Source organism: Porites lutea, chromosome 12 (genome assembly GCF_958299795.1).
Source record: "Porites lutea chromosome 12, jaPorLute2.1, whole genome shotgun sequence".
In the NCBI taxonomy this organism is placed as follows: Eukaryota; Metazoa; Cnidaria; class Anthozoa; order Scleractinia; family Poritidae; genus Porites; species Porites lutea.
Window position 1 is genome coordinate 10,642,035 of NC_133212.1, and position 14,515 is coordinate 10,656,549.

The 14,515-nt window shown below is 38.4% G+C and overlaps 1 protein-coding gene across 2 annotated transcripts in view; it reads right to left on the reverse strand.

Annotated features, from left to right (window-relative positions):
- The window catches only part of LOC140921321 (uncharacterized), a 51,537-nt gene that overhangs the window by 2,376 nt on the left and 34,646 nt on the right, over positions 1-14,515 (reverse strand). The window contains exons 6-14 of one of the 2 annotated variants that reach the window (XM_073371319.1): positions 14,061-14,354; positions 13,479-13,814; positions 10,251-10,553; positions 9,110-9,406; positions 7,166-7,611; positions 5,372-5,466; positions 4,292-4,454; positions 3,897-3,960; positions 304-578 (exon numbers count right to left, since the gene is read on the reverse strand). In XM_073371319.1, coding sequence (XP_073227420.1) covers positions 304-578; positions 3,897-3,960; positions 4,292-4,454; positions 5,372-5,466; positions 7,166-7,611; positions 9,110-9,406; positions 10,251-10,553; positions 13,479-13,814; positions 14,061-14,354 — 2,273 coding nt within the window. Of the gene's footprint in view, positions 1-303; positions 579-3,893; positions 3,961-4,291; positions 4,455-5,371; positions 5,467-7,165; positions 7,612-9,109; positions 9,407-10,250; positions 10,554-13,478; positions 13,815-14,060; positions 14,355-14,515 lie in introns of both variants that reach the window. The other variant, XM_073371318.1, reaches the window with a different exon arrangement.

Below are 14,515 nucleotides of genomic sequence, written 5' to 3' on the forward strand. Positions count from 1 at the left end.
GGAGAGAATCAAAGGAGAGAATCAACAGGTACAATGCAGTAGTTCATTCAATGGTGATGATGATGATGATGACGACGACGACGATGATGATGATGATAAGAATTCATGTAGAAAGTAAGGTTAATAAACTATTAATATACTATACGACGAGTCGGAGTCACTGCTGAGGATATTGATATGATGGTCGAGATGACTGATGACAGCCGTTTTGGTGATAAGAGTAACTGATCATGGTGTGAAAATGGTGGACATGGTGCAGGTTATTGAGACGATTCTGACAGTCTTTTATGCCGTATCAATTACCTTTTCATTTTCTTGGTTAGTCTTTTGTAGAATATCGGTGACCACTGTACTCTTATTGCCGACATACTCCCGAAATATTCGCTCCAGTTTAGCTGCATTTCCACTAATTATAACCCCACAGGTGAATTTATAAGCGAGTATTTGACTGATTTTGATCCAGGTCACATTAAAGAGGTCACTCCTGTAATGCGCTGTGTATACGTCAACCAAGATACCATCAACCTCGTCTTGTTTGAGCGCATCAACAAGCCTCTCTAGGGAAGGGAAGGAATTACCTTTATGGAATGAAAATATTGTTAGTTGAATTTAAAACATTTATAGCAAGTCTCTTGCTCAAAAGTTCTTTTGGCCCGTCACCCAGTCAACAACAATCTATATTTTCTTGACTTTACTTATTTACACAAGTGCACGGGCCCGCAGGAACCTACACTGTAGTGCCAATCTCTACGGGTCACTCAGTTGACATGTTCGTGCATTGTCATTATTCAGCGACTGCTCCATTCTAAGTGGATCGTTGCACGCCAAGCCGAAGGAATCTCTAGACTGATAAGTAAAGGTGTGGAACGTTTCGCAAGAATAGATTGACGGAAATGCATCTTACATTGTCGCGTTCTGAACTACGTTAAATAACCAGTGTATAAAAGACCTTGCACATTTTAGATAGCCTGCGTAACAGGTGCTTTATGAGCCAAGCAAGGGGAGGTGCTATTACCATTCCATTGTTCTGGCTCTTCCACCCACCTACGCCCACAATCATTGACTGGGGGTGGTGATGTCAAAAGGACCAATCAAAACACGATCCTTTATTCGCGCGAAAATTGTCACTTTGGACACCAGAAACACCTACAGTAGCATAAACCACAGCAAATAATTTCTCTGCTAGTAGTAATTGCAAATTAGGGGAGTGCGTTCGATGGGGAGGGGAGGTGGGTTGGTGGGTAGTGAGTGATAATGGGAAGGGGGTGCAAACCCTGATGGGCTTGTAATATTGAGATATCAAAATCAAACACTTTTATCAATACGAATATCAGCAACTCTCTTTACCAGTGTTGTTGTTTATCCTCCTACTTTACAATTTGTTACTATTTCATTTTTCCTCAAAAATGCAAGAACGTCACCGCTGTACCTTTTATATTTACTGAGCTAAACCTCTAAGTAAAGTACATGTATGTAACAACAGGTCAAACACTGACTATGATCCTCAGGATATTCTTTTGCACTCTAGGATGGTCAATAAAATTGGCTAAAAATTGAGATACAGAAAAATTAAATTATCTGAAAAGTTTAAGCGTCGAGCATTACTTTAAACCCTTGTTGCGTGACACTAGACTAACACGACTCACCTCATTCAACGCACCCGAAATTAGTGAGATGAAAAGGTCAACGTTTCACTTTTCAACTTTTTGTATATTTTTCAAAAATGGTGACAAACAAAAGCAAATACAACGCTGTAAACAGCTTTAAAAGCGAAAAGATGTAATTTGTAATAGAATTAAATATGGTCGATCTAAGCTGATCTTGCTTGAATCCATTAAAACAAATACAGTGTGCAGAACGCATCGTTAACATAAAATATCTACATATCCGATTATCTTAGAATGGAAATTTTCCTATATGAAAAAACTAATTGAATTAATTGAAAACTGCGAGAAAAACTATAAACAAACCTGTAGTAAACAGAAAATCCCCGTTCAGGGCTGTCAACTCTCCCGGATAATTCGGGAGACTCCAGATTTTGAATTGTTTCCCCCGGTCTCCAGATTAGAGTCTGAAATCTCCCGGATAATCGCCGAAGTTTGCCATTTCTTGTAGATTCGACTTTCTGACGATGAAATTTCAAATATTTTGTGTTGTTTGAGCTATCCTACTGTTAACATCGAACGTTTCGTCACAAACTCCGGTATGCCATTGTAATATAAACAATGATGTGATTGGTGGGAAATAAACCAATTGGGTCAAATGTTACAATTCCAACATGTTTTTCCCGCGTTTTTTTTTTTCACAAATGACGTCACCTGCCGTCCATTATGACGTCATCTATCATCCCATCCCCGTCAATTCTCAATATTTGAAGACGTAGGAGGTTGACAGCCCTGCCTGTTTCATCTGTGAAAGGTCGAGTGTCACAAAATGCATACCAGATTATCTGAAAACAAGAGATCGAGGCAGAATGTGCCAGGCCGGCCCAAGATGGCGGCCAAACCGTGAAATCTCCTGGGCCCAGTTGTTCGAAGGCCGATTAGCGCTTAACCCCGGGTTAAATTTAACCCGAGTTTCTTTTTCTTGTGTTCAAAAGCATTTTCTCGGATAATTTTCTCTGTTATTTTTAGAGCTTCCCACCATCAACTTGTACACAAAAAGAATTAAAACTGAAATCCTTTTTAAGCTTTCAAATCTGAATGCAAATCTCGCATTAACCCTGGGTTATCTTAACCCAGCTTTGAACAACTCGACCCTGGCATATAGAACGGTTACTACTTCATGTACGGTGCGCAAAAAGACTCAAATAGTATGCGTTCTCCTTCGTCGAAACGCAATTAGTGCATGAAACACCTTCAATGTGACTCAGTGCAGCAAAAATAGGATTTCCTCAGTCAAATTTTAGAATGTTCAAACACAGCAGCGAGAAAGAAAAGAGGAAAAACCTGTTGTTCTAACAAACTCTAATGTCTCGTTTCACATGAGTCGTGTTTGGCCCGTCAACACTTTATTTCAAAAAGGTGGTAAATCAGGCTTTTTCCAAACCCAGTTGGAAGCAATCCAAGAACATCCTTCCTCTTTAACAATAAATTTAACCATTTCTTTTGTTTTTCCATTATATCTGAAATATTTGGAAATAAACAAAGAGCATTTCAAACCGAGCATCGTCAAAAGAAAGTGACTGCGTGACGGCCATTTTGTTGAAGACAAACATGCCAAAATTTAGCCAGAACAACGCGTCATCAATTAACCAATTGGAACGCGACGTTCATGTAGTGAACGTGGGAAGAGCCAGAACAATGGATTGGTAACAGGCGCTTTATTTTTTCGCCTCCCCGCGCCTTGAGCTTCGCGCGAAATGCCGCGTTCGCCTCGCTTGGCTCAGAAAGCGTCTGTTAAGCAGACTAGTTTTCATGTGGTTGCTGATAAATATATTTACGGAATTACGGATTTTACACCTTTAATTCAACAAGGTTAGTCTGCGAAAATGCGCCGAGTGAGGCGGGTACGTATACCATTTGTTCGATCTACCTTCCTTCCGAGCGAAGCGGGTGCCGTTCGCTGGATCCGCTTTCCGACATTTTTTGTTAGATTTAATCTAAGGTTGAGTCTTTTTAGAGAAGAGAAATTGTGCATCAGAATCTTTTTAGATATTTCTTGTCTCGTTTTCATGCGGAAGAGTCATTTGAACCAATTTGGAAGAAGGAGAATTCTAAGGCTAGAAAGCTAGCTCCAGGAGAGAATCGAATTCACGACCATCCGAGTTCTACAGCTCGGATGTTCCAACCAACGAGCTGCTGTGAGGCTCTATGGCGAGCAGGGTCGAAATTTACTAGTAATTATAACTACACCTATTACTATATCTATAGTAGTAAATATACAAAACTTACTACCTCCTACTTGCGATTTGTATCGGACAAGAATTTCATACTCTGGAAACTGAGCCAGTGACCCAACCTGTGTGAAGGATATCAAAAAAATAAACTACATGAACAGGCTTTTATGCGACGAACGCAGTTGAATCCATTTTTTTATTTTTTTAAAATGCCACGGAATCCTCTTCTTAACGCCGAAAGCTGCATTTTGTGAGCTTCTTCTGTGTAATTTAAACAGTCAAACAATTTGTAAGTTAATGAAGAATTAATAAGTTACAGAAATCGTTTTCTGCAAGCTCTAATGATCTCTGATAGAAGTTTCTTTCGGCAGAGAGAAGAGAAAGCGACAGTAATAGTGATAAGTGATAGTTCACCAAAGCAATATAATGTAAATTAAATAAAAAATAAATGACCTTTCTGCCTTGAGTGGCCACGCTTAAATGTTTATCGAGAATCCGCACGGACATGGACGAAGTCAGCGAGCTAACTAGAAGAGAAGACAGAACGATTCCGGCCAGGAACCAAACAATAGCAATTGACCGCCCGAGAATGGTCTTTGGGTATCTGTCCCCGTACCTGAAGATAGAAGAACAAGAGTATCATCTTGAAGGGAACGTTCATTTAAGATAAAAGTAAGGCCGAGTAATTACATGAAGTGTCTAAAATTTCAACAAGGAATAAAATTTCTAAGAAAGGTTTTTGTTAATGATACATAAAATAAATCATATATGAACTGCACAAATGAAATGAAAATGAAGAAATGATCATTTCATTTTCATTTTTTTCATTTCCGCAGTTCATATATGATTTATTTCATATATCATTGACACTCATTTCTTTCACGGGAACATATGAATCCACAATTGTCCTGCTCCTAACGTCAGTGGCTTCATAGCTCAGTTGGTAGAGCATCGCACCGGTATCGCGAGGTCACGGGTTCAAACCCCGTTGAAGTCCTTAATTTTTTTTTTTCAGGCTTCTTTACGCAATTGCATAAATTCCGTTCACTGCGACGATCATTTCTTCATTATCAGAAAGGTTTTTTTTATGTATGTAGAAGCTTGTCAGAAAGAGTTTAAGAGTTAACAATTATTTTTTTAAGAATATTTTCTTTTTCATAGAAATTATAAATCGGATCAAGCATCAGATAGTTATCGGCTAGTTTAACAAGCTTTCAAATTTTCTGCACGCTGCCATTTAGAATAATAATAACGTGTTTCGGTTGCCACTCTTGGAATTATAGTTCTTCCTACAAGCAAAAATGATTGAATTTCGTATCATATCACTTTATTTTGCCCATTAAAATCTTCTTTGCTTTTGCTAGAACAAATGCAACTTTCACTTCATAACAATTCAAGATTAATTTGTCTCAAGCACTCGTCACATTACATGTCAATTTGCTTTTCATATTAATTTGTTGCGAGAACTGATGGTCACTAGTTTGGATGCAAACTATTGTTTTATATTCACTAGTTCTAATCAATATTGTTTACCCCACAGTTGTCATGGTAACAAGAGACCACCATATTCCTTCCACGATGCCTTGATGGAAATGGTTGAAGAAATGCTGGGAATTAGAATTATATTCCTATAAAACAGAGAGAGGTACTACTGACATTAAACAATGATTAAGAAATTGTGATAATATCAATATCCAGTATAAGCACCTGGTATCTAAAAATTATTATTATTATTATTATTATTATTGTTATTTATTAATTTGTATCGCGCAAATATCAATCTATATAATAATTTTTATCTACGCATAACATAAATCCTACTTAAAAGTTCTATATAAAAAAGTATATCTACATTAATAAATAATTAACAATTAATGAATGAGGCTGAGTATCTTATGAAGAATTATGGAGATCTCGGAGGGTGTAATCCGCCTCGGCCTACGGCCTCGGCGGATAACACCCTCCGAGATCTCCATAATTCTTCATAAGATACGAAAGCCGAATTCAATAATTGTTTTATCATTCATTCAAAATAATTCCTAGTTTAAAAACATAGCTAAAACATGCTCACCTCCATCGATGTTAAGTTCATCTTCGATAGTGCACGTTTAGGGTTGTTCAGCTCCGCAAATATTCTCCAAATAGCAGATGTAGCCCTTCGAGTTGACTTCTTGCTGTTCTTGCCATGTTTTTTTAGCTATTATTTCGCCTAGTTCTTACCCTTGAAACGGGTGAAATGTCCGCCATTTTTGTTTTCACAACCAAAACAACTCAACCTCGTCCCCAGGTCTTCTCTGTTAACGGTGCATTAACCTGCAAGGAAGCTGCACTTTTGACGTCATCAGTTCATTAATCGAAAAATTCTTCCAAATTTGGTCATCAGTGGCTGGTTATGGTGAATTATGCGAGTGCTTTTTATCCAATCAGAATCGGGAAAATATTTTGAATGAATGATAGTAATAATTAACAAACTTCTAAAAATTCTAAAAACAATGACTAATTATTCCTAAAATCCTATTTACAAATCCTACTTAATAATTTATAAAAATAATAATTCTAAAATTCTAGGCAATGACTAATTATTCCATAAAATCCTAGTTACAAATCCAAGTTGATAATTTATAAAAGTAATAATAGTAACAATAAATTAGCTAAGAAACGCTGAAATAAATGTGTTTTTTAAATTAGTGCCTTTTTAAAACCATTTACTGAAGATGTATCTCTAATAAAAAGGGGACGATCGTTCCACAATATTGGGGCAGTCATATGAAAAGATCGATCACCCAGCGAGGTAAAAGACTCACATGTTGGGATGTTAAGAAGTAAAATCAATTCCCAGCCCTGCAGTTGCGTTAGATCCGCAAAAGGCCTTGTACCAAACGTCACACTATTGTTGTCCCCAGGTAAAAACTATTTAGGAGGGCAGGTACTTATATCGTTGGGCAGAAAAAAAGCGGTTCAAACGGTTGTGCCTCTTGTCTTATGAAATCTTATTTAAAAAATAGTAACAGCCAAAGATTACGGAGTAAACGCTACTGGTCCAACGCTGTGCAATTTACGTACATTTCACGTAATGGCTGGTCAAAAGACACGTCTAATAGCAACCTGGAGATTTATAAAGCGGCTAGGATTAAAAATCCTGTTTATTTCATGGGAAAAGTTCCGTTTACATGCAATTCCGTTCCTCTTTCTTTCTCACTCAGTCTAGCCATTAGCGGTTCACACTGTGTTCATTTTCAAACGAACACTCCCTCGGAAAATTTAACATGACTTGTACTTATTTAATTTGATGAAAAGACAGTGACTATTCTTAATTAAGTGACTCACCACAAACCAAATAAGGATGCCAGTTAAAATCGCCATAGAAAAACTAACTGCGAAAATAGGCCAACAAGCCAGCACAGAATTGCTTAAGTCACGAGCATATACAGACGGCGTCTTTTTTCTTGTCATCAAAGCCACACCAGGAATGGTCAAAAGAGGAATGTACTTGTGAATACCCCTGTATGTAGTTCTTCCAACAGCTGATCTGACTGGAAAGCGGAAATCCACCCATGCTAGGTTATCTCGGTCCAAAATGTGCTCTGTTTTGTTGAAAATGTAGCTTATGTTCCAAGTCTGATAGGCGAGGCACTGGCCGCATGAGACTTGCAGCATATGCACTAGAATTTCTGGGATAATACCGCGTGGTTTGGCAGTTGAGTTTTCTTTGATAATGTAAGGGGGTTTGGGGTACCAGTTGGCGAACATAACTTGTGGACAGCGGCATGTTTCTGAAAAAAATGGAACGAAAAATTGCTACTCTTCGTTTTCGTTCAATAAAGCACGAAAGTAATGATACGCTCGCTCAGTAGCTTTTAATAATAGTTGCTTTTAGTTTTGTATCAATGTTTCATCTCATAAGTAGGTGGCGAATAATCGACCGGTCGAGCGTAGGCCTAAATAGGAATCTCTTCTTTACAAAGTCCCATTCAGGACTACTCTCACCCGGTCGGTCATTCACCACCTACTTACGAAATGTCTACTAGGTTCAAAACTTTCAGAATGTTTCATCGTTTGACTTGGGCATCTGTATTTTGTCTTTCGCACAGCACTTCTACCTTAACCCCGAGACTCTTCATATTTCTAAGTTTTTTTCTTTAACTATTCGTGCGTACCTAGTAGTATAGGAAACCCCAGTACAAGTAATTAACCTCTTTTCTGCACAGGAGTACCTTAACACCGATGAATAACATTTCATCTTCACATGAGCCCGGTTAACGGGACGAATTTCGCCTTTTGTTCATATGAGAAATTCCTGCCCGGATCCGAGATGAGAAAAGGCTGAGGTCCTGATTCGAAATACGAGAAACAAAGCAAACATGGCGAAACGCAAAAATTATAACTTTTGCGACTACCATAGCTTTAGCAACCCTTAAAGCTGTATCGCTGCAGTTAAATGGGATGCAGACAATGAATAGACGACAACATCCGGAACGCCAGAATAGGCCACTTCCACTAAGAGGTCACGTGACCAATGCTTCCTTTAAACAATGAGTTAGAATGTTGCTGATAACAAAAATTGACAGAGCACATAAAAATTATCTTACACCCACAATTTGAGAGGAAACGCATTTAAGGGAGATATTTTATGGCACTTTGGTTTTTCAACAAAGTAGTATGGTTTACATTGGCCGCCATTTTTATAGAGGGCATACTCTTGCCCTCCAACAGGGCCCCAAAACTACTTTTAGCTTAGATCTTGTTAACGTTTGCTAGTTACGCTCAGATGTGCTGTAAGCGTTCCCACATCAACTTTTCAACATTTTTCCCGGTTGGAAAAAACCGAGATCTCGGGAACCGAGTCAGCCCACCCTCTCTTATGAACACATCCAAAATTTTTCGAAGTATTTTGAGGTAAGGCGAGATCTCGGAAACCGGGCCAGCCCAGTCAACCGGACTCACGTGAAGAGTCCCTAAGATGGGTTATGTCACGTTCAATTTCTATTTTGTGCTTAGTATAACCGGTTTGACAGGTTTTTAGTTGTTTCAAAGTCGATGACCTAACTTTTTGGATGTGTTAGTTAATTTGACACAGCAAATTGGTTCGTTGCTCAACTTCAAACCGTACCGTGGCACAATATAACTTGAAATATTACGAGAGTGTCAAATGTTTTTTTCCTTGCACAGGTTTAAACCAACCCGACTACACTGCCTTAAAAACAGGTAATCATTACTAAGACAGAAATTCATTGTGGAGATAAATTTGGATACGATGTTAACTTATCATACCTGCAAACATGATTTTGTTGTTATGCATCTTGCCATCAAAGGTGACAGGATCCACTCTTATTTTGTACGTTGTGTATATCTTGAGTCCACTAAGTGTCAGTTTCCTTGAATCCGCCCTTACATTCACAGTTTTACTCGAAGAGTTAAACACAGGATAACCTGCCTCACCAACTTCTTCATACGTCACGTTATAATGTGTTAATTGACGAAGTACCAAGGTACGTAGTTTATTCCACTTCACTCTGATGCCAGTTGGACTGTAGTGACTCACTGCTGTCAATTTCGGGAACATGGTTTCTGTTAAAACCGGAAACCAAGCATATTTCGTTTCAAAAATTTCGGATGACGAACATAAAACACATTTATTCACGGCGTAAAGACAATATAATATCAAAGATTCTTCTTATCAACAGCGAGGGGAAAGCAGAAAAAAAGATATTCCCAATTTTCGTCGGCATCTGTGATTATGGGATCATCTGGAGCATGATGGCATACAGCCTCGTTTTCACCTTGACCCTAGTTTCCAAGGTCAAGGTCTCGTTGTGATCTTGGCCTTGTCCGTAGAGGCCAAGGTGATCTCGTGAAAAAGACGGACAATTACGGTCGAAAATTTTGGAATAACTTTTTTCGGTTTTGTTTTTACTCGCTGTTGATAACAATTTTCCATTTTGTCCTTTCATAAGTTGGCATCTGGGAGTACTTTGAATGCACCTTATCCAAGGCCAATAGGTTCGCCAAGTTGTTTTTTATCAAGAGATCAAAATGGCTCTTGCTTTTATTCAATAATTATCCAGGCATTGATCCTATCACAAGGTTCACTCAAGGGTGGACGAACACAAAACATCTAGTTTAAGGTCACTTAAAGCGCCAGACAGGAAACCGATGCCATTTACCTACAACCTGCTGCTGGCTAAAGAGGACAGTGGAGGCTTACCATCTTAAATTTTAACAGCCTTGGTGGACACTTTTAGAATAATAATGAAGATCCTTGCGGTGACTAAACAAAAAAATTTAAATCAAGCCTTTGACAGATAGAACAGGCCAATTGTAGGTGTGTAAAATGCTTGAAAACGGTGTATTATGCAGATACTCGGCTGCTCGACCGATCTCACTCGCCTGTATAACCCATAGAATAGTTTACCTTCGGACCAAGTCCACACCTCATTGCAAGTGCTTGATTGTCCATCTCCTTTGCTTGTGAATGCTACAACTCTAGCGCAAAGTATTAGCGCTGATTTACTAGATTCCTTTAACATTATCCAAGTCTGGTTAACATTCACAATAGCAGTCAATACCAATGACGTATCTTCCATATTTTCGAGTAATACTTTATATCCAAGAATTATTCCATGGTTGTGACCAGGAGGTACAGGTTCCCAAGTAACGGAAAAAAACGTAGCATTTAAAGGTGCGGTAGACACATTCATTGGAGGCAGGCTGGGTACTGAAAAACAACGTTAGTCAGCGTTGTTTTGTTAACTGCTTTTGTACGAAGATATGTCGGTCGTCAAATTTTGGTGGTTGCCATTAGAGTCTGGAAAGGTTTAGCATGCTTTCTTTCTGTTATATAAAATATATATCTTATCGCACGGGATAAGACGTCCGTCGTCTTAAAGAAGCCGTCATTAAAAGCACCTTCTTCGACTTACAATTCGCTCGTGTAAAGTGAAAATGACATGATGGCGGCGTTATCACTACTAGGTGAAGGGGAAATGTGGGATTAATGTTCAGAAAGCGCTAACAGGTGACAATATAAGAATCACTACTTTATTATATGTTTTACTCCGCACTTTTAGTTACTGTAGTAACCAATCCCCCGCCTAGTCCCAGTCCGCGTGTTTACGTATAAGTAATTCGACTTTCGCGCGGGTTATGCAAATCGTAAAGTATCTTGCTCAAGTTCGCTAGCTGTTACAACTACGTTACGTTCTTTATCTTACTTCGTTCGCCGTATTCCCAAATCGTCAGGTAATGTCCTCTGTCTTCGTTTATCTCGTATTTCCTATGTTACCTGTATTTCCTACGTTATTTCCATTGTTGTAATTAGTCGTTCCGCTCTTAATGTATTATGTTTGTTACTTTATCCTAGAAACCACTGGCAACATCATGTAAATAAGGTTAAGAGTTCGAGTTGTTCCAGTTGAATTAAAACTCTTTTACGACTTATATTATTGCTGGTGCGTTGGCTACAGTTACTGTTTAGTTGGAATCCCATGTCTTTAAGGTTCTAACGCAGATGACCTCGTAAATAGACATCTTATTAACATAGGGTGATAACAGAACATAGGGTGTTCTATGCTAATGTTGTGCCAAGTTTAACTAGTTTGACGGGTTTTTAGTTTGTATTTAGATTATCCATGGCTTTAGACTCATTGATTAAATTTAGAAAGGTACTGATTGGTTTATTTTTTTTGACAAAAATAAACTAAAACAAACCATGGTTACGCGCGGTTTATTTCCTGTCGCAAGTATTGTCTAAGGCTCCGGCTCACTGATTGGTAGCCCGCAAATGGGACTTATTCATGAGAGCAATGGGAAACTAGCTTTCTCTTAGCACTAAACATTACTATCCCACAATTAAATTACTTCCCTTCTCCACATTCTCGTCAACCTCCTGTCTTTCTGCAACCTCTACCGTCACATTTCTATCGTATTCCTTCACTTCCACCACCATCATATCTCTATTGTATTCGTTTATTTTCACCAGTGCCACATTTCTGTTGTTTTTTCCCTCCTCCACAACAAATAGGGTTTTTTTGGTTATATTGCATCACATAGAATCTCTACCCTAACATCAACCTGTTAACAGCCCCTGAATGCAACACAATCTATTATGTTAACAAAAGAACTAGTAACGACATCAATAGTGAAAAGCGAAGGTGGATAGGCAGTTATAGAAGCCATCTAAAGAGGGGATGAGGAGAAAGGAAAACAATAAAGATATGGTGTTGGAGAAAAACAATACAAAATGGATGGTGGACAAGGGAAACCGTGAAAACTTCGTGATAGAGGAGGTAAAGGAAAACAATAGACATGACAGATGCTGGTGAGGAAAAGACAACAAAATTGAGGAAGAGGAGGAAGAGAGAAATTATGGAATTATTGTGAAGGCGCAGGAATGGGAGAGGGTAAGTTAGAAATTTACAAAAAGTGGAATAAAGTGGAATAAAACTTCCCTTTCCATACTACTTATACAGTAACTTGGCCGCAAGGTCCAATCGATCCACCTTATCGTCTTTCCTTATATTTAAAAGTTGCTTTATCAAAAAATTTAGGACTGGTTCTCTTCATCGTGTTCTTTTAGCATAGTTTTCAGGCTCATCAGGCCTGTATCAACCGATCGACCGGTATTATCAATTAATGAATGAGGCTGAGTAGGATATGAAGAATTAAGCAGATCCGCTTAACTCCTCATATCCTACGAAAGCCGAATTCGTTAATTGCCTTATTATTCATTCAAAATAATTCCTAGTTTGAAAACATAGCTAAAACATGATTACCTGCATCGATGTTAAGTTTATCTTCGATAGTGTAAGTTTAGGTTCGTCCAGCTCCGCAAATATTCTCCAAATAGCAGATGTCGCCGTTCGACTTGTCTTCTTGTTGTTTTTGCTATGTTTTTAGCCTAGTTCCAGCTGTAGTTCCTACTCTTGAAACGAGTGAAGTATCCGCCATTTTAGTTTTCACAACGAAAACAACTCAACCTCATCCCCAGGTCTTCTCGGTTAACGGCGCATTAACCTGTAGAAGGCTGCATTTTTTACGTCATTTCCTCGTTAAACACAAAATGCTTCCAAATTTGGTCATCAGTAAGCGGTTATAGTAAATTATGCGTGTGCTTTTAGCCAATCAGAACTGGGGAAATATTTTAAATAAATAATAATTGCATTGTACTGTTTGTGGAGTTATTAATAAAGATTCAATTTAAAAAAAAGTATGACTGAATGTCAGTAAGTTTGTTCGGTATTATTGTGTTATTATTATTATTATCCAGCATTTTTCTGAGACCAAAGTGAGTCTAGCTGTTTAGAAAACATGGTAACCGTTTAGCACTTTTCTTGTTTAATTTAGACAAGCTGACATGATTCGCTCTCGATTTTTACCACCTTATCTTTCGAGACTAGCCGTTAAAACTTTGGGGTGGATTCATTTTCAGCATATCCGCATAGCTCTATTATTTTCCCGTTGGATGTTTTTGTTGTTGTTGTTTTTAAGCCCCAAAACAATAAAAATTCCAGCGTGTAAATGCGACTGCTATGCTAACATAATACTATGCTAATAATAAATACACCCTAAATTTATGTTGCAAGCAAATAAGACGAAATGGCTTAAGGGTTGGGGAAATAGCTCGAAATAGCTTTAATCCTACCTCCTTCTTCAGTAAGAATAAAAGCACAAGAACTTAAAGGTCCTTCTCCCCTCCTTGTGAACGCCAGCATCTTGAAACAATACCAAGTAAACGCTTCAACATTACGTAATTCGAAGAAGAAAACGTTAGCTTTCAGGACAGTGGCAAAGCGCGACAAATGCTCCGTCTCCTCATCATTTGGCTTTTGTTGATGGTACGTTGCACTAGTCAACTTTATAATCAGTTTATAACCCAGGATGACTCCGTTTCGATTTTGCTCAGGGACTGGTTTCCATTTCAAATGCAATACTGAACCACGGCTCTCCACGGTGATATTCTGCGGTGGGAGGTCTGGAACTAAAGATCATTACATATTGCACGCGTTATTTACTGAGTTTAAGAAAATCCTATTATTGTTAGTGTTAGGATCAGGAGATAAAAGCAATGTAGCTAGAGTACATGTGATCGCGACGAACCCTCAGCTACAGACATTGTTATGCCCAGCATAATATCACATGGTTGGCAAAACGGAGTCTCTAACGTTATAGAAAAATATCAGGTTCCAGAGAAAAATAAGTCACCAAAGTAGATAAGCAAACTTACTATCATCGTCTGTTGTAAAATAATAGCAGATATCTCTTCCAAGCCCTTTTAAAACTGTCAGCGGTTCAACAGTAACGCAGTAGTTGGTGAAAGTCTTTAAGTTCTCAAACGCCACTAAATGTACACTTGTGTTGACCGCTTTCTCTTGGGTCTTATCTTGTTTTGATTTCACGTTGACAACGTAGCCAGACACAGGGATTAACTCAGACGCATTTGTTTGCAGAAGTTTCCAGGCTATGACAGCTCCTGACGTTGTTATATTGTAGGCTTCTACATACAAAGTCGTTTCTTCCTCTGAGTTCAGAACAGAACAACAAACTGTTATTAGATGAGAGTGAGTATAATGTAAAGAATCACGTAGACTGGTGATATGTGTTTCACATTCTGTCAGTACAAGGTTATTAAAAAACGTTGGTCGGTGCAAGAATTCTACAGGGCCATAATATTCATAGACA